An 18,501-nucleotide genomic window follows, 5' to 3' on the forward strand; every position below is an offset into this window, starting at 1 on the left:
TAGTGGGAAGAGTAGAGCTCCAAGGTAGAGTTGTACTAGTCACAGATGCAAACTAAATACCACCACAGAATAGGTCAGGCCTCACGGAACATGCTTGCCTATTATTTTCAAACACTGGGTACACCTGTGGCTATTGTCTTACCAGTATTCACAAATAAAGAGTCTGGCTCTGCTTTTGCCGTTAGTTGCCAGGCTGTATCCCATAGTGAGCCAAGTGGTAGGGTGACCAGTCCTGCTTTCACATACGCTGTCCATGTGGGTTTGTTTTGTTGCCTTTTAGACATGTATGCAGCATTCATCCATAGCTATTGGCATGAAGCAGTATAGCGCTTACGGCTATGTTGGCAAAGAATTTACTGAAAATACAGAGGAGGTTAAAAGCGGAAGATATTTAACCGCCTGTTTAGCAGAATGTCAGTCCCCAGCTTGAGGAGAAGACCACATGGCTTGTTTTAAACCACAGGTACTGGCAATGAGACTTCTTTCTCCCAGCCAAAAGGCCCAAAAGGCACCATCTTCCACTGCAAGAGACAAAAGAGACAGGCTTACCCTTAGCTTGCAAGTGCTTTGTTGTGGATATGTCTGCTTAGCCACATAAAACCTGCTCAGTTCTGTGGCTGCTTTCTCTGATTTTGCCTCTTTGCTGTGTTGAATATCATTGGCATAAAACTTCTTTCACAAAACAGAAAAATAATCTAATGTTTTAGATGTCAGTTACATCTGCATGGCAACCCAGCACAAAACATATGTCATCTTTCAGCATTTCACTTGTCATTTTAGTTCTGAGCAACATGGATGTTTCCATCAGCTTTTTGCAAGTGCGACAAGAAGTGATTCAGATATATAAAGCAGGGAAAGGGTTTTCCCAAGCACTTCTGCGTACACAAAAGAGCTGTCAGAAAAAGAAGTAGCCATGCTTGCAACTGAGGGGAGAGCTTTTAAAATTACCATTAACTAAAGGTCATGTAAAAAAAAAAAGAATGTAGTTTTTGTTTGTTTGTTTTTCAAAAAAGATGTTTTCTTGTTTTTCCTTCCAGTCTTTTAGCTGTTTAAATGCTTTTCTTTCCCTTCCCCTTCCCCTTCCCCTTCCCCTTCCCCTTCCCCTTCCCCTTCCCCTTCCCCTTCCCCTTCCCCTTCTCTTTCCTTTTCCCTTTCCCTATCACTTGATTTTTATTCATGTTTCTTAGCTGAAAAATATCTCCTAAAGCCTGCTGTTTGTTAACATCTCTTTATTTCCCAATAGCCAATGAAAAGTCATAGTGCTTGTTCTGCATCCAACCAATTAGTCTTTGTAGAGAATGTAAAATTAGACAGGGGTGACCCCTGGAGAAAAACATGTTGCTGTTTGAGTCATAATCAATTATTCTCACAGGAGAAAAAGACAGCTTCAAAGACGCAGATGTAGAAATAGGTGCCGAACTGTGTTGATCTGTGATCAGATTTAAAAAGTTTACAGACTCATAGAAGTGTCTCACTGGAAATTACTTTGCAGGAGCATACTTTGCAAACACACATTAAGACTTTGGATAGTGGTGGTCTTATGTCTTTACTAGTAAATTCCTGATTATGAATCACAACTTACTGCAAAAAAAACAGATGTGTTTTTTCCCAGTGGAGCAGAGAATCATGTATGTAGTATACCTGGTATGGTACAAGACAGATGAAAAGTCACATTCTTTATTAATACTTACTGATATAGGTCTGCACTACCAAAGAGGAGAAATTGTTTCAGTAGTTTGGTACTTCTCTTTGTAGGTAACAATGTATTTGCTTTTGGTTCAAGAATCTTTTGCTGCAGGGCAGCAAGTCTAGGCAAAAGTAAAAGTTTTACAGAAAAAAAAAAAGTGCATTCTTTAACTAGTCTAAAACTATCATGCTTTCTGCTCAGGTTTTGTTTTCACCAAAAAAAAACAGCCTGGGAAAATATTGGTTAATCAGGCAAAGCATGTATGAAAGTTATGGATATATTAATATTTATATTACTAAATTGAAATGATGATAGTATATTTATTATCTGGAGACCCACAGCTTACAGGATTCACCCAGGACATGACAAACCCAGCATTGATCCTGTTTTCTCTCTAAGTGAATTTGAACCCATACTTCTGGTTTCCACTGAAAGTTTCCAAGACAGTGTGGTCTGGAACATACAATTTGAAAAAGGGTTACTCATTCTCTCCTGCTGTTGCTCTTCCACATTTTATGAACGTCACCTGGAAGAGAAATTGAAAATAATGTCCTCCGCCTTTCAGATGGATCTCATAATCACTTTAATTTTCACTCTTTGCCTCAACAAATATTTAAGAATGTTAAACAAAATGGAATCACGGTAACAGGTAAGATAGGAAGGACTACTATCAGATTCGTATTAGCAGTGACTCAAGCTTCAACTCTGTATAGTCAGAGGAGTGCACACACATCTGTCAAGAAACAGATGGCAGCTAGAATAGGAAACTATAAAGTTTGAATTTGTGATAACATGAGTAACATGAGCAAGTGCCAAAAAAAAAAAAAGGATAATTAATTCTACAGGAGCCAGTTTACTTTCCATGCAAAAAACAGTTGATTCATTTATGTCCTAGAGGTAGATACAGCCCAGCAGAGTCTCCCTGCAAGCAAAATGAAGTGTAGCAACCTGTTGCATTGCAGTGCTCTCTTAAGATTCCTGTCTTGCATACAAATTCTTTTGTTCCTTTCTTGATCAAAACCTGCACCTCTAGCAGTGAATTTTAACTACTGGCAGTTCTGAATTTAGCAATGCCTTCCAGCATTAAAGGAAAAGTCTTTGTGTACTGTGTTGATTTGTATTTTCCCTTTCTATGCTTCATTTCTGGTAGAATTTGTCAGACAACTTTGCTAGGACAGAGACAGCCACTGAAAACAAACTCATGTTTAAGATTCATGTGCTTCTTTAAATTGTTTGAGTAGGTGATCTTTTTGCCTTCTGCAATTTTCTCCTACATTTTACATCTTTACATTTGGTAAAGGTCTATACACAGATGAGTAGTCTTTTACTTTTACATCCTTTATAATACATGTCTGGAATTTCACCCTGAATTTTAAACTATAGTACCTGTTCATTTACACCTGGTTTTGAGTCAAGAGCCAGACAATAGAGAACCTGCTCCATCTGCATCAGAAAATACTCCAGTTGCTATTTTTTCTTGCTATTAAAGGATGGAAAATCTGAGTTAAAGTTTTTAACTTTAAAAAATCATTCTTTTAAAATCATTGCGAAGTCTTAAAAATACTTGGTTAAGAACAAGTTTAACACCCTACAGCTTCTTTGTACTTTCTCACTCAAAGAAAAGCAGAGACTTGCATTCTCATAGTGCTTCAGTCTGATCGGATTACTCTATCCTCAGTCCCCCATCCACAAACTGCATCTTACTCTTAATGAGTTCTAAATCTTTTGAAGTTTCTGTCACTGGTGATAATATCCAGCATGACAGGTTTCAGTAGGTATAACTGCTGACCCCTGCTTTAGTTGATTTTATAATACGGTAAGATTAGCTTTCCCTCATCAGTGCAGTGTTTACGCTAATGTGAATTTGAAGTATAAGCACTCAGAAAATTGAGGAGTACATGCTGATAAAGAAGTGCTAGCCAAAGTGATCTTTGTGAAGCAGTAACACATGGAATCATAGGTGCTGTATGTATATAAAGTAAGATCACAGAATCATAGAATCATTCAGGTTGGAAAAGACCTCTGAGGTCATCTAGCCCAACCTTTAACCTAGTACTAACAAGTCCACCACTAAACCATGCTACTAAGTTCTATATCTACCTGTTTCTTGAAGGCCTCCAGGGATGGTGACTCGACTACTTCCCTGAGCAGACTGTTCTAATGCCGCACAACCCTTTCAGTAAAGAAATTTCACCTAATATCCAACCTAAACCTCCCCTTGCACAACTTGAGGCCATTTCCCCTCATCTTACCACTTGTTGCTTGGGAGAAGAGTCCAATCCCCACCTCACTATCGCCTTCTTTAAGGTATTTTGTACTGCGTGATAAGGTCTCCCCTGAGCCTCCTTTTCTCTAAGCTAAATAACCCCAGTTCCCTCAGCCGCTCCTCATAAGACTTGTTCTCCAGACCCTTCACCAGCTTCATTGCCCTTCTTTGGACATGCTTCAGCACCTCGATGTCCTTCTTCTAGTAAGGGGCCCAAAACTGAACATAGTACTCGATGTGCGGCCTCACCAGAGCAGAGTACAGAGGGGCAATCACTTCCCTGGTCCTGCTGGCTGCACTATGTCTGATACAAGCCAGGATGCTGTTGGCCTTCTTGGCCACCTGAGCACACTGCTGGCTCATATTCAGCTGGCTATTGACCAATACCCCCAGGGCCATTTCTGCCAGGCAGCTTTCCAGCCACTCTTCCTGTAGCAATGCATGGGGTTATTGTGCCCCAAGTGCACTTGGCCTTCTTGAACTTCATACAGTTGGCCTCTGCCCATTGGTCCAGCCTATCCTGATCCCTCTGCAGAGCCCTCCTACCCTCAAGCAGATCAACACTTGCACCTAACATGGTGTCATCTGCAAACTTGCAGATGGTGCACTCAATCCCCTCGTCCAGATCATTGAGAAAGTTATTGAAGAGAACTGGCCACACTATTGAGCCCTGAGGGACACCACTAGTGACCGGCCTCCAAGATAGAGCAGTGTTCAAGACATCTGAAAATTCATAAAAGATTAATTTGTGGAGGAGGAATCAAATTTTCTGGGAAAGTAATAGGTTCTTATTTATGTCCTTACTTGTTCATCTACAGCAAGCTTTTTCTGGCCTCCAGGCAGGGATTACTACTTAGATGACTCCTCCTGCTGCTCTGATATGTTTACATCATCCTAGATAACATAGGACCATGAAATGAATTCAGCTGGACACCAAGACAAGCTGTTTCAGTAGGAATTCAGGGCACATTATAATTTGTCATTTTCTCTGGATCTCAGCCTGAGGCTGCACAATGAAATATAATCAAGTTCTGCAGAGTGATAAAACACAGGGAAGCAACTCTCAGCTTAACCGCTCTACATTTAAAGACTAGGCTGAATGATTTTGGAGACATTTTAAAAGAAAAGCTCAAAAAACCCTCAACACAAGTACAAGTTTTGATCTTTTCATAACAGATTTGCATGACTGTGGAAAATAAAACAGTAAAACGTGGCTGTCACCTCTATGTCAAGTTCCAGGTTCAACTTTGGCCTTACTAAAAAGCCATAGATGTCATTTGTCTCAGTCACCTCTGTGAAGTGAACTGTTATTCAGGCTCCTAGAAAATCAAATATTCCATGTCTAGACAATGCAGGTGCATTCCCCAGGTCTTTTCTCAGCGTAGTCCAAGGAGTTGCCTGTTGAGATGTGTGCTTGCAGCCCAGAAAGCCAATCATATCCTGGGCTGCATCAAAAGAAGTGCAGAAAGGTCAAGGGATTTGATTCTCCCCCTTCTACTCCACTCCTATGAAACCCCATCTTGAGTACTGCATTCAACTCTGGGGCCTCCAGCATAAGAGAAACATGGACCTGTTAGAGCAGGTCTAAAGGAGGGTGGTGAAGATGATCAGAAATCTGGAGCACATCTTCTGTGAAGATAGGTTGAGAGAGATGGTGTTGCTTAGACAAGAGAAGAGAAGGCTCTGGGGAGACAATAGTTGCATACCAGTACCTAAAGTGGACCTACAGGAAACATGGGAAGGGACTCTTCTTCCGGGACCATAGTGACAGAAAAAGGGGTTTATGGTCTTAAATTAAAAAATGGCAGGTTTAGATTAGATATTAACTGTGAAGTGTGGTGAGGCACTGAACCAGGTTGCCCGGAGAAGCTGTGGATGCCCCCTCCTTGGAAGTGTTCAAGGACAGGTTGGATGGGGCTTTGGGCAACCTGGTCTGGTGGGAGGTGTCCCTGCCATTTGGGGGGAGCGGGAGGGAAAGGTAGAACTACATGATCTGAAAGGTCCTTTCCAACACAAATCATTCCATGATTCTATGCATAAATCAGAGCTAAGGCCCTATGAGCAGTTATTTAATCGACCTGCAACCTCAGTCAGAGAGTTCTGATGAGATGTAAACATCTTGAATTATCTGGGGTCTGGGTACTGGTGCCTTATTGTCTGGCACACACTTTATGGATAGAATTCTTCCCTCTGAAGTTGTCTTCATAATCATGAAAAAATCTGAGTTCAGGAACCTCCTCTTCTCATAGGAAAGCTAATGAAATTGCTGGTGTAACCTGGCCAAACTTAGGAGTTTGTAGTCTATCCTACTCTTTGTAAGTCAAGAAATTTTTACTCTGACTTTGGAAAGCAGTTGAAAGGAAAAACTAATTTCCTGGATATATGGTTTTATAATGTGTTCGCACATGAAATTTCATTTTTGTCTTGCAATTTCAAACAGATTTCTGGTCTCATTTTCTTTTCTTTCAAGAAAAAATAAAAACCAACAAAGACAGTTTTAGGGGAAGTTGAGGGGAATAGAGACAGAGAAAATAAATACGGGTTACACTGGTAGCTAGCACAGAGCTGAGTACATAATGGTGTAAAAGCTGTGAGAAGTCAAGAATATCATCATCTCTTTTATAGCTAGTTCTGGTCATCAGAGCAGTTTTCTTTTGCTTACTGGAGGAAAGACCACCCCCACTGAGTATGCATGTTCAGGGGCTTTGTGCTGCCAGGTCCAAGGACTGGTAAGTGTATATAGCAGGACATAAGGAGTGATCACTCTTCTTTGCTTCTCTTCTAGCATCTTTAATGCATAACGTAACTCTATATTTAAACTGCATCTTTTTCTCCCAGGCCAGTTTTGTACTCTACCTTTTTCCCCATATAAGACAGTCTGTGCCCTTTTTACCACTGGGAAGCTTTCTGGTATGTGGCAGAGTTGTCAGCCTCACCCTGAGTGCAGAATTTGTATTCTAGATCATTATTTATTCACTAAAAGTGAAATCACATTATAGTGGTAGTGATTTTACATGGTGTTTTACAAGCTTTATTTTCTGCTGAAATTACTTAATAAGGTCACAATCTGGCCTCATGTGAAAGGAGAGAAATGCAAAGGTAGAACCTGACAGCAGTAGAGGCAATGCATGTTTATTAAGGATGATGAGAAAAATGATTTCATAAGTTTTCAAGGAAATGAGTGAGTTGTGGCAGAATAGAGCATGTTAACCTGTGGCAATGTAAGTGTACATCTCAGGGCAAAAGGAGTAGTGCTTTGCACATTTTGTAAGAAGAACTTGGGATGTGCACAGATGGAGAAGGCGTGAAGTTATGTGTTGCTTTGAATGAGATGACTATTACTTTAAAACCAGTTAATTTAAAGGCAAAAAGATAATGTGTCTTTATTGTTTGGAGCTGGAAACATGCCTGAAATCACAAGCTAGTGACAGAATGAGTGGGCTTCAAATCCTGAAAGTATTACTTAAAATAAACTGTTCTCTTTTCATCCATTCATCTCACCAAACAGACCCACAGGTACAAAAATTGAAGCACAAAAAGATTTAGTGCTTTACTCCATTAAAGGCAGCATTCACAAAGAGGAGAGGCCACAGTGCTGAGCTGAGCTGACTTAGAGACAGCTAGAGACATGGAAAGGAAACATGTTAGGAAATATCACTGTCCAAGATTTCCCTGGCTGTGGAAACCAGGTATTTAGGAGACCCCACAGTGTCTACTAAAATATGTCCTCCTACTTGGTTTTGTCAAATTTTGAGGGAAGTCACTTATTCTAGGGGTTGCTTCCCTCAGCACCACCCTCTGTATGGTAAGGCACAAGTGTGACTCCACAAAGAAGGACTGAGTAGCCGTGGGGTTGCCTGCACGTCCCTGGACAACCCTGTCAGAATTGTAAGCTTCTCTGTGTGCTCAGGCATCTCATCCACAGCTCATCTGGGTTATTCTGTATGTGTGTGTCGCTCCTTCTTTCAGAAAAACTTCCCCCTGGCTTTTACTGTTCATTTGAAGAAGGGGACTGTGGCTGGATGCACAGCTCATCAGCGTCCCACGCGTCTCCATGGCGAATTGGAAGTCCAGACTACAATCGTTTTCCTTCAGTAGAAGGTATGTGAGAGTAAATAGTAAGTGTAGAGAATGGATGGCAGAAAGCAAAAAAAAGATAAGCAAACAGCGGGGAGATGGAATAAAACACGTGTCACGTTTTCCTGTGTGATTATATATTCAGCCTCCAGTGAAACAAAACCCACCTTTCTACTACAAGTGCTTTGAGCAAAAGGCTATCCTGCTCACTTCTTATCTTGAGGGTACAGACTGGTACCTCAGGTTTCCAAGACTGACACCAGAAAGAGTAGTCATGACCCTTTCTAAAAAACTTCCCATAAAGTATTCATCTTTGTGCCCCACTACCATATTGATCTGGTTTTTTTTTTCTTTCTGATTTTCTGATTTACCTCTTCCATTGCTCTGTTCTGCTTCTTTTTTCCCTCATACAGACTTCTAAATTTTCCTTCTCTTTGCTCTGTTGTCCCTTGAGTTCCAGTTCTATGTGTAACTACTGTGTATTTGCTTCCACTACCCAAATTCCAGGAGTTCATTTCTAATCCGACTCATACAACCATTGAAGGTTTATACCTTGGTCATTGAACTACTGCTGGTTGAGTTTTGACAAACAGACTGCCTGCCAGGATAAGTTTTTTCTAATGCAGTAATGTAAATCATAGAAGACATTTATTGCTGAGGCACAGAGAATCTAAAGGGATACCATAATAACAGCAGAGTTAATGGTGTATAATCCCAGCATTGATTTCCAAAGTTAGACCCAGAGTTAAACATGAAGAGTGAGATTCTCTACCTTTATGTGAACTGGTGTAGGCTACAAGCAGCTGTTCTGATTTATGCCAGCTGATGGCTCAGCCCAAGGTATTGCAGACCACAAAGAAATTGATGCATAGGTAAACAAGAAAGTAAAGTGCCAGAAAGAGGTAACTATGGGGAGATTGCAATAAAGTGCTGCTGATTTGTGATCTGTCTGTGCTGTAGAGGCATTTTCAATGTAAGCCCAAATAACTAGGCTCTAAGTAATGGCACCCTCCTGAGCTGGAGGGCAGAGCTGAAGTAGTACAAACAAACACCTTTCCATCCAGAGCTGCCAAGGAAGAACTGTAGTGTTACTACTGCCCTTGTTCTTGTGCTGGGTCTGGCTGGGATGGAGTTGACTTTCCTCACAGCAGCCCATGTAGTGTTGTGGTCTGCACTTGTAGCTAGAACAGTGTTAATATGACATCAATGTTTTGTCTATTGTTGAGCAATGCTGGCACAGCATCAGGACTCCCTCCAACCCCCCCAAAGCTAATAGGCTGGGGGTAGGCAAGACATGGGGAGGGAACATCACCAGGGCAGCTGTCCTTAAATTGACCAAAGGAATATTCCATATGTCACACTCAGCAAAAAAAAGCTGTGAAAGGGGAAGGAGAAGGAAGGGCTCTCGTTATGAAAAAATCTGTCCTCCCAAACAACCTCTATGCATATTGAGGCCCTGCTTCCCAAGACATAGCCAAACGTCACTCACTGATGGGAAGCAGAGAATAATTTTCTCTCTCTTTGCTCACCTGTGGCCTTTGCTTGTTTCTTCTCTTTCTTTTCCCTTTAATTAAATTATCCTTATCTCAACCTATGAGTCTTTACAGTTCCGGTGGAGTTTAGCTGTCCATCTGGGTGAAACCATCCCAGTTCCTCTGGTTACAACAAATGATTAAAGGACTAAAGGGACCTCAAGCTGCATTAATAGTACACTGCTGTTATTATGACATTGTTTTGTTTTGTTTTGTTTTGTTTTGTTTTGACCCATGTAAATATTTGTTTCCATGTTACTCTTTGTTTATAAAAGATTCTTTTTCTTATTCACACTTGCAAGGAATATGAAGTCATGGAGGAACAGAAAATAGCTGTAAGAGGAAGGTAGTCAGACTGCTTAAATATGTTTCCTGAGTATGCCAAATTGGTAGGTGAAACTGCATCCCTAATAAATTGAAAAAAGCTTTCTGCTGTCTGGCGTCCTGCTGTAGTAGGAGCCAGCTTACATAGATTTTAGAAAGGTTTCACAAGCCCCAGAACCAGAAGGTGAGTGCTGCAGTTTGACTTTCTTCCTGCTCTTTTATCCAGGTTGTGGGCTGATCTTTGACACCAGCAAAGCACCAGCAGCAGCAAGCACTGCAGTGACCAGCACTGCATTTCCAGCTCCTTTGAGGAACTCCCCCTGTGAGGCAAGTCCTAATGTTTTATTTTCTTTTGCATATCAAGCTTTTACAAAGCGTTTTAGTGTGTCTAACTCTGGTTTTCTGTTAGGGGATTCCATTGTTTCCCCTAGCAGAATGGGTCTCCCCAGGCATCCAGAACTCATTCAAAGAGTGGACATTTAGTTAAAGCAGCAAGAATTTAATGGTACCCATATATCAGCTCGAGCTGGGTGCCTCCAAGGAGGAACCCTGCTCAAAATTTTCCCTGGGTTCTTATACCTGTAGAATCTTTGTTTCATCCCCTATAGTCCAGTCAGTTCTTCATAACACATATATGTTGTGTTCCTTCAGATTGGTGGATCTTTATTGCAGGGCAGCATGGCTTCTGTTATCTCCCAGGACTGGATGGCTTCTGTTATCTCTCAAGGCAGGGTGGCTTCTATTATCGGGGCAGGCTCTGATCTGGTGCCATCCCTGGTCCGCACATCCCCCACTTCCCCATCGGTGCCACCCAGGCCCCCCCACAATGCCTCTCACTGTTGCTCAATCACCATTACATACCAGGTTCAGGTGTCGTACAGCTCATGCTGTGGCCTAAAGCTTCACTAAATTTACTCTACTAATGTGAAACAATAGCTATCTGAATTCCTTACATACCAGCAGCTTGTTTCCCTTTCATTTTCAAATATAGGCACTGATCTGTAGACCAGCAGACATTTTCACAAATGGTTTATCTATGAAATATACTTAATTAATACCAGTAGGTGAAAGGAAAAGATGTGGTTATCTGCTTGAAATGCTGCAAAATGTTCTCTGAAAAGCTTGGCATGTGTTGTCCTGATTGTATGATCTCAGATGATGTATTAGCAATCTTCATAATTAGGTGTATGTGCTAAAGGTATGGCAGCCAGCATTGCATTAATGCAAAGAGGAAGAAGCTTACCGCATGAACAAACATTGCATTTGCAAGATCCAGGAAAAAATTGGCTTCAGGACTACTCCAGAGCCACTCAGAAAATACAATGCATTCAGGCTGGGATTCAAGCTGGCAGGTCTTCAAGAAGCTTGCACCTCACACCTCCCAATCCTTACATAGGCCTTATTCTTAGGAGTGCTCAAGTTAGTAGCTGCAGAGATTAATTCATATAGAATGGAAACAGGTTCTTACTCAAGAAGAAGAACTATTTACAGTCATTAGACATCAACTTAAACAAGTATATCAAGGCTTGCCAGATAACCCTGCTGTTGTGGTTTAGCCCTGGCAGGCAGCTAAGCAGCACAGAGCCGTTCACTCACTCACTCTCCCCGGGTGGGATGAGGAGAGAATCGGAAAGATAAAAGTGTGAGAATTCACGGGCTGAGATAGTTTATTAGGTAAAGTAAAGGCCACACACACAAGCAAAGCAGAACAAGGAATTGATTCACTGCTTCCCATCAGCAGGCAGGTGTTCAGCCGCTTCCAGGGAGGCAGGGAATCATGCATAATGGTTTCTTGAGAAGACCAACTCCATCACTCCAAACACCCACCCCCCCTTCCTCCTCCTTTACCCCAGCTTTTATTGCTGAGCATGACACCATATGGGATGGAATGTCCCTTTGGTCAGTCTCAGTCAGCTGTCCTGGCTGTGCCCCCCCTTCCAACTTGATTTTGAGTCACAGCTAGTGACTTAGAGCATTTCACCTTGAATGCTCACTCTGACATATCACAGAAGCTTCTGGATCCTGGAGCAGGGTTGTTTGGGAAAATTGATCCTAACAAGGTAGTTTTTTGTTTGTTGGTCAAGTACTAAACAGACAAAAGGATCAGACCCTCCCTGTTCCACTGATCTTAAAATGCAGAGAGGACAAAAATGGATGCATTAGAAAGTCCTCTGGAATGAAAATACATAGAAGGAGAGAGTATTTCTTTGGCTTAAAGTTTGGTTTGGTTCACTTCTGTTGTGTATCTCATTTCATACAGTTAAGCACAACTGTTTTTGCTCTCTTGATATATCCATGTCCTCCTTCTTTAGGAAATACATTCTACTTTGTTTTATCTCCCTTCTTTGACAACGACATATGCAGGTTCTGAACATTTTAAGACTTTGTTCTGACCAACAGGAGTTACGTGTTTTTCATAATCCACCTGACACAGGAAGCAGAGTGAATGATTTCCCAATATGTGTATATTTTTTCCTTGTGTATACAACAGTGCAGATAATTAAACTTGCCATCAGGGGAGAAGCTGCCATGTATTTCATCTGCTAACATGCCATCCCACCTCTGTCACTCCCCTTGGCACTTAAAAGGCATCCAGACACATCCAGCATTGCAGCTGTCGGTATAAAGAGTAAAGGAGTTTGGCAAGGGTTTTGTCTCTTGCATTTTCATATAGTGTAAAAGCTTCTCCTCTCAATGAGCCCCTTGTGGTTTCAAATTCTATTTTACTGGAACAATCTGTCTGTGAGCAGAATAATTTAATTCCACCTTTCAGTGTAACACAAGAGGAGAAAGGAGATATTCCCCCCTACGCACTTATTCCAACAATAGATGCCAACTGACTTCTGTATAGTGAAATTATGGTCAGAAAAGAGGCTGTGAAAATACCATAATCCTGTCCTGTATTTTTTCACCCTCAATCAATTCCCGACTGAACCAGCTCAAGGTCAGGCACTAAAAGATTATTTTTCTTCTATGTGTCACTGCTGACAGCTCCACCTGACATGTCACAACCAGGACAGGTTCTCTGGCAACTGAAACTCCATTGACAAAGCTCGCTCATGACTCGCGTGGTAAAGGGATCTCATCAAGTGTGTACAAATGAGACACATTTATTCTTCCACAGTCAGAGCAAGCCATAAACTTGCTCTCCCTCTTGTATTTGATCCAGTTTACTCACTCCTTTAAATATCTGCCTGCTGTCCTTGCAAGTTCACTTACCATAGTGGTTAGTTCTGACAGCTTGTTTCAGTACAAAAGATAGATTCACCTCAGATTCACATTCTGCACCGATATACACAAATGATGGAGGCTGTCCTCAGGCCAGTCATTTCACATCTCTCTCCCTCCTTGTATCTTATGCCTACCCCATTATCATCATGGCCAGTTCAGCTGAACTCCTGGGGGTGTGGTTGAATATGCTGCCCCAGCTACACAGTTCACTCACCTCGCTTAGGTGCATAGAGCTTACCTGCCTTTAGCATATGTCCTTATGCGGCAAGTGTGAGAACAACAACGAGGCCAACAGACATCCACAGTTTGCTGATTTTGATTCCCCTCCTTCCTTGCTACACAGAAGCTCTGGGGCACTACTAGCCCCACTGTTTCCTGAAGCTACTATTTTTTCCCTTAACTGTTAATTTGCCTGTACTGTATCCACCTATGTTAGACAATTACATCCACCATAGCAAATGTTGACACCCTGCTTTTTAGCCTGAATTGTACATAGAAATTAATTCAACCTCAGCGTAAGCAACATTCCCTGCTGCAGTAGTGTTTACTATGCTGAGGGTGGATCTCTCATCTGGCCAAATATCCATAGAACCAGGACTCAATGCTGATAAGGAAACAGCCAAACAAAACTGTCCATGGTGGGTGCCAGCCACAAAGAGTTTGCTAATGCTTCAGGCTCATTTTTCTCTCTCAACCCGACTGTTTAATCTCCCACTGTGATAGTTAGACTGGCAACAGAGAAGACTGAGCAGTTTGAGAAAATGATTGCTAGCACCCTGGAGACACTGGGGTGGACTGATCTGAACGCCTTCCCTGCTGAGGTTCTGGATGGCTGTTTACAGCAGTGGTGGGCAAGCACTTGGAGACTCCAGAGCCTGGATGATCTTTAACATAGGTATTGCCTCTGAGTACAGGACAGGCACATCCCTTAATCTTTGTATTATACCATGATGTGCACTCCCCATCTTGAGCTCAGTCACCAGGAACATGCTGGGCTGCTTGTAAGCCGTGCTCCTCAAGCATTTCCCATGGCCTGCATGATGCTTCTCTAACTCACAAAGGGAAAAATCCAGCCTGACTATTCTGTACTGCCCTACATGCATCAAAAGATGAGAACAGAGTAAAAATGCATGCAGCAGATAGAGTAACAAAGACAACCTGTACTTTCCCACACGTTTGGAATTGCCTTGCACTTTGTATATTGCTTGGTATTGGACTTTGCTCCTGCTTTTTTTTGAGCAGCTTTATGTTTTCATTTTCTTTGTTCTTCAGTGCTGTTGGCAGGTCAGAGCTGTTAGTCTGTGATGCTGCTCTTTCTTCTTGGTTCAGTTCGTTTTTCTTTTTGTTGTTTTATTAAATCTTGGCTAGAGTATCCTGGCTTCAAAGAATTTGTCTTGTTCGCAGACCAGACAGTCTTCATTATCTTTTTCATGCTGCACATTCAGTAGAGTCCATTGCCTGTTGACCCAATAACTGTGTTTAATGCCCAGTTCATACAGAAGAGGGAAACTGGCAGTTCTAGTAAATCCTGGGGGAATGTAGGAAGTGGTACACATAGTCCGTGAAGCGATGCTCCATTACCCTGAAGTTGCCAGAAAGGGGAGACACAACAAAAAGCCCAGAAAATGCGTCAGGAACCAGACAGAGTCACAGTAATCAAAACTGACAATCTTTTTATCCCACATGTAAAAGTTCATCAGAAAAAATAGCACTTGTAATTGAGCACAGGAAGGCACATAAACTGCAAAGAATTAATCCAAATAGTGACTTTATTTAAAGGCAGAATTTATAAAGACTAAACAGTAAAAAATATTGTTATTCTCCCATTTTCTTCATGGTGTCATTTCCCTCCTCTGAGTGGAAATCAGAGAATCACAGAATCCCTGTGATAGTAAAAGAACTTTGTGCATTTGGCCATTTTTAAAATAATGAAATGTTTTTCTGATGCAATTTTGACATTTCAACTAGCTATTTCATGAAAGCCACCATTATATTGTGTAAAAAAGTACCAAGCTGAGCCAGACTTCTTTTTAACCTGAAATAACTTTTTGAACTTAAACATAGTCTCTCTAGAAAATGAACATAATGTGTTGATGTAAAAGAGTGTAATAGAAGTTTGCCCTCTCAGTCAGGTTATGAAAGATGGATTTCATGCTCTGTGGTTAATAATTCAGTTTTCTTTTTCATGCAAAAGTGATGTATTTTTTAAGCATGTAAATGAATAATAGAAATCATTCCTTGAGTGCATTCTGAGCCACATGATGGCACCTGCAAAGTGTGTCTCTTTCTCTCTGTTCCTTGAGTTTTACGTAACTTAGAAGGGTACATGCTAATAACATTGACTCATAACATTTGTGAGCATGAAAAAATGCAATATAGGTATGCCTCTAGCACAGCCTTTCATGTGCTTTATTTTGCAAAATGTTATCATCCTTTTTATTTTAAATTGCTGGTTTTAAATATTTGTGCAGCTGAGTCACTGTTTCTGTTCTTACAGAAACTGTTTCTTGCTTCTTTTGACACCTTGCTTCTGTATCATTGGATGACCTATAATATCTGAAATTTCTTGAAGGCTTGCTCACTCCACAGTACTTTGGAAGCAAAATTACAACATTTTTCTCTTTCTTTCTCTTTTCATGTTGTCTTTATTTTTGTTTGTTTGTTTGTTTCCAGAAATTAAGGCGCTTTTATTCAGTTCTTGATTTTATAAAAGTAAACATGAATAATAAATGAGAATAAATAGCATGGGAATTTCTTCTAAAGTTATAAGCTTGTCTATCCTGCATAGATATTTTAAAACTACATAATCAGATCAGTTTAATTACCATTTTATCATTTACATAAGGTTTTTGCTTGCATATTTAAGTTATAAGCAAAAGCAGAAGGCTCGGCAGACTACAAGAGACTGATCATGCACAGTTATTAATCTTGAGAAGAAAACGAGCAAGAAGTTTTGGTCATCTTTCTTAAGCCAAAATCATTCAGCAGTTCAGATAGATGACTCAGCTTGTATTGTTCTGTACAAGCATTTCTCCTTGCTAGTAAGAAAAACAGTGTTCCCAATGTGATAAACTTCATGCCTCAAACACACTTCATATTCATGTACAGATCTTACTGAGACTTGGCAAAAGTGTCGGCAACCATTGTCTAACTGTATGTAAACTGTATTCCAACTTGCAGCTTCAGTTCCTATTTAATTATGAGGTGTTTTTCCAAGCTTCCCCTCCCCTCCCCTCCCCTCCCCTCCCCTCCCCTCCCCGCCCCTCCCCTCCCCGCCCCTCCCCTCCCCTCCCCGCCCCTCCCTCCCCTCCCTTCCCTTCCCTTCCCTTCCCTTCCCTTCCCTTCCCTTCCCTTCCCTTCCCTTCCCTTCCCTTCCCTTCCCTTCCCTTCCCTTCCCTTCCCTTCCCTTCCCTTCCCTTCCCTTCCCTTCCCTTCCCTTCCCTTCCCTTCCCTTCCCTTCCCTTCCCATAGTTGCAGAGAGCAGTAAGGTCTCCCCTGAGCCTCCTCTTCTCCACACTAAACAGCCCCAGTTCCCTCAGCCGCTCCTCACAGGACTTGTGTTCCAGACCCTTCACCACATCTGTCCCTCCTTTCCCTTGACAGATAGCGGCTTTTCTCTGTCTTAGAAATACTTTACCCTGGGCCCTCTTCTAAACATGTTCATCTCTTTCCCTTTTCTTTGGTTATTTTTGCTACAGGAAATCATTTAACTTTTTCTGCCAGGTAAGACCTGAAATATTTCTAACTAAAGTAGACTCACAGGTGTAAGCAGGCCCAAACCTAACCCAGAAGGTTCTTGGTATTTTCCTTCTTTTGAGCATACAAAAATAAAATGCAAGTCTTGCTCATTTCTCGCATGGTCTTGAAATTATGCAGCTTATACCCTCATTGTTTTTCCTGACCTCTCTGTTAAACCTGAAAAACCCTGTTGATACTGATGAGGATTAATGTTCTTTCTTGGATGAATTGAGCCTCTTGATTGTCAGTTCAGATATTCCACAAACTCAGAGGCTAAGGGGCTTCTCAGGAAGGCATCTTTATAGACCATATTTGCAGTACAGGGCAATGTGCCCCAAGTTTTGCTACAATATGCTTGTCTTAACTGTGAGTTCTCTCTCCATTTAATTTTGCTCAAATCAGTTTACAGTGTTTCATTTACTTAGTCAGAGTGTTTGCATATGAACAGCTAATCATCAGTTATGGTGGGTTCTAAAGCCAGAAAGCAAAGCGCCATTGAGCCAGTGTCCACCTGTAATGGTTAATTAATTTCTCAATGATGTTTCTAGCTTCTATTTTGCTGCTAGTTTAAGACAGGGGCAGATGTTTGGTGTATAATGTTAGGGATATGCCACCAACAGCCCAGATACAATTTTTCCAAATGCACTGTTTACAGGATTCATTGTGTATATGGTACCACCTGCCATCATTGATGCTGTATTCTGTAGTGTGAATGCCAGCCCCATTCGGAAGTCTTTACTATGGCATCCAGCTCATCATCTGCTCTGGTTCACTGCAGCAGGTGTGAAAAGACCCAGACTGCCCTGCTGTTAAGCTTAGAAGCCATAGAAATCATAGCCAGGAATGCCCATTTGGACACAGAGACAGACGATTCACTCAGAGCCAGTTCATTAGAGTCTGCATATTGCACTTTGCCAGTGAGCTGATCTCCCACATCTAATGCCAGCTACTCCTTTCCTTCAAACAGCTGACATGTGTGCAAAGGCATCAATTCCAATTCATCAGTTGCTTCAGCTTTTGCTCTAGTGTTACATTAATAGCTATCAAAGGCTTGCTCTTTTCTCACTTCTGACCATGTAGATGTTGCCTCTCACTGTCTGGCAGGTCTCCAGAGGAGACAGAAGTCTGAAAGACGCTGTGTAGTAGGACCTTCAAAGGCTTTACTTCTCAAATTTTGAATTGTCAAAATGGAACAGTGAAATTGTCCCAACTTATCTGTATTAGAAATTTCACATAGGGTGTTACAGTAGGGTTGGCATTGGGGTACTAAAACTGCTTCACATGTGGACAGTCAATAAGAGGAGTTGTTTTTCCTACTATAGGTTGAATACTTTACATGTCCACTAGCATCAGCCTGTTCATTGTCTTGTTTCCAAAGATATTATAAAAAAAAAAAAGATAAGTCCTGATATATTTTCTCAAGGGAAAGGACTTAAGCAGTTCTGAAAGGTATTCCAGTGGTATTGAAGGGAATATAAAACGCCCATCAGGTTCTTTAATCTTGATTGTCACCTGACATTAAGGCCACGTGTGCACTAACATTTAAGAATATCCATGCAAATATCCTGAAGTCTGTGGGCATCAGCCTCCTATACCACAAACCTTTGTCAGCAGCCTCTTTCACCAGTGTTGGTTCTGGTGAACTT

At 41.4% G+C, this 18,501-nt stretch overlaps 1 protein-coding gene across 5 annotated transcripts in view; it reads left to right on the forward strand.

The window, feature by feature from the left end:
• ALK (ALK receptor tyrosine kinase) overlaps positions 1-18,501 on the forward strand; it is a 313,946-nt gene that overhangs the window by 235,171 nt on the left and 60,274 nt on the right. For all 5 annotated transcript variants that reach the window (XR_005818022.1, XR_005818023.1, XM_040550717.1 and 2 more), the window contains exons 7-8: positions 7,923-8,054; positions 10,113-10,213. Coding sequence is in view for 3 of the 5 variants with exons in the window: in XM_040550717.1 (XP_040406651.1) it covers positions 7,923-8,054; positions 10,113-10,213 (233 nt within the window). In the remaining 2 variants the exon portion in view is untranslated. The remainder of the gene's footprint in view (positions 1-7,922; positions 8,055-10,112; positions 10,214-18,501) is intronic.

Source organism: Cygnus olor, chromosome 3, assembly GCF_009769625.2.
Source record: "Cygnus olor isolate bCygOlo1 chromosome 3, bCygOlo1.pri.v2, whole genome shotgun sequence".
NCBI classification, from domain to species: Eukaryota; Metazoa; Chordata; class Aves; order Anseriformes; family Anatidae; genus Cygnus; species Cygnus olor.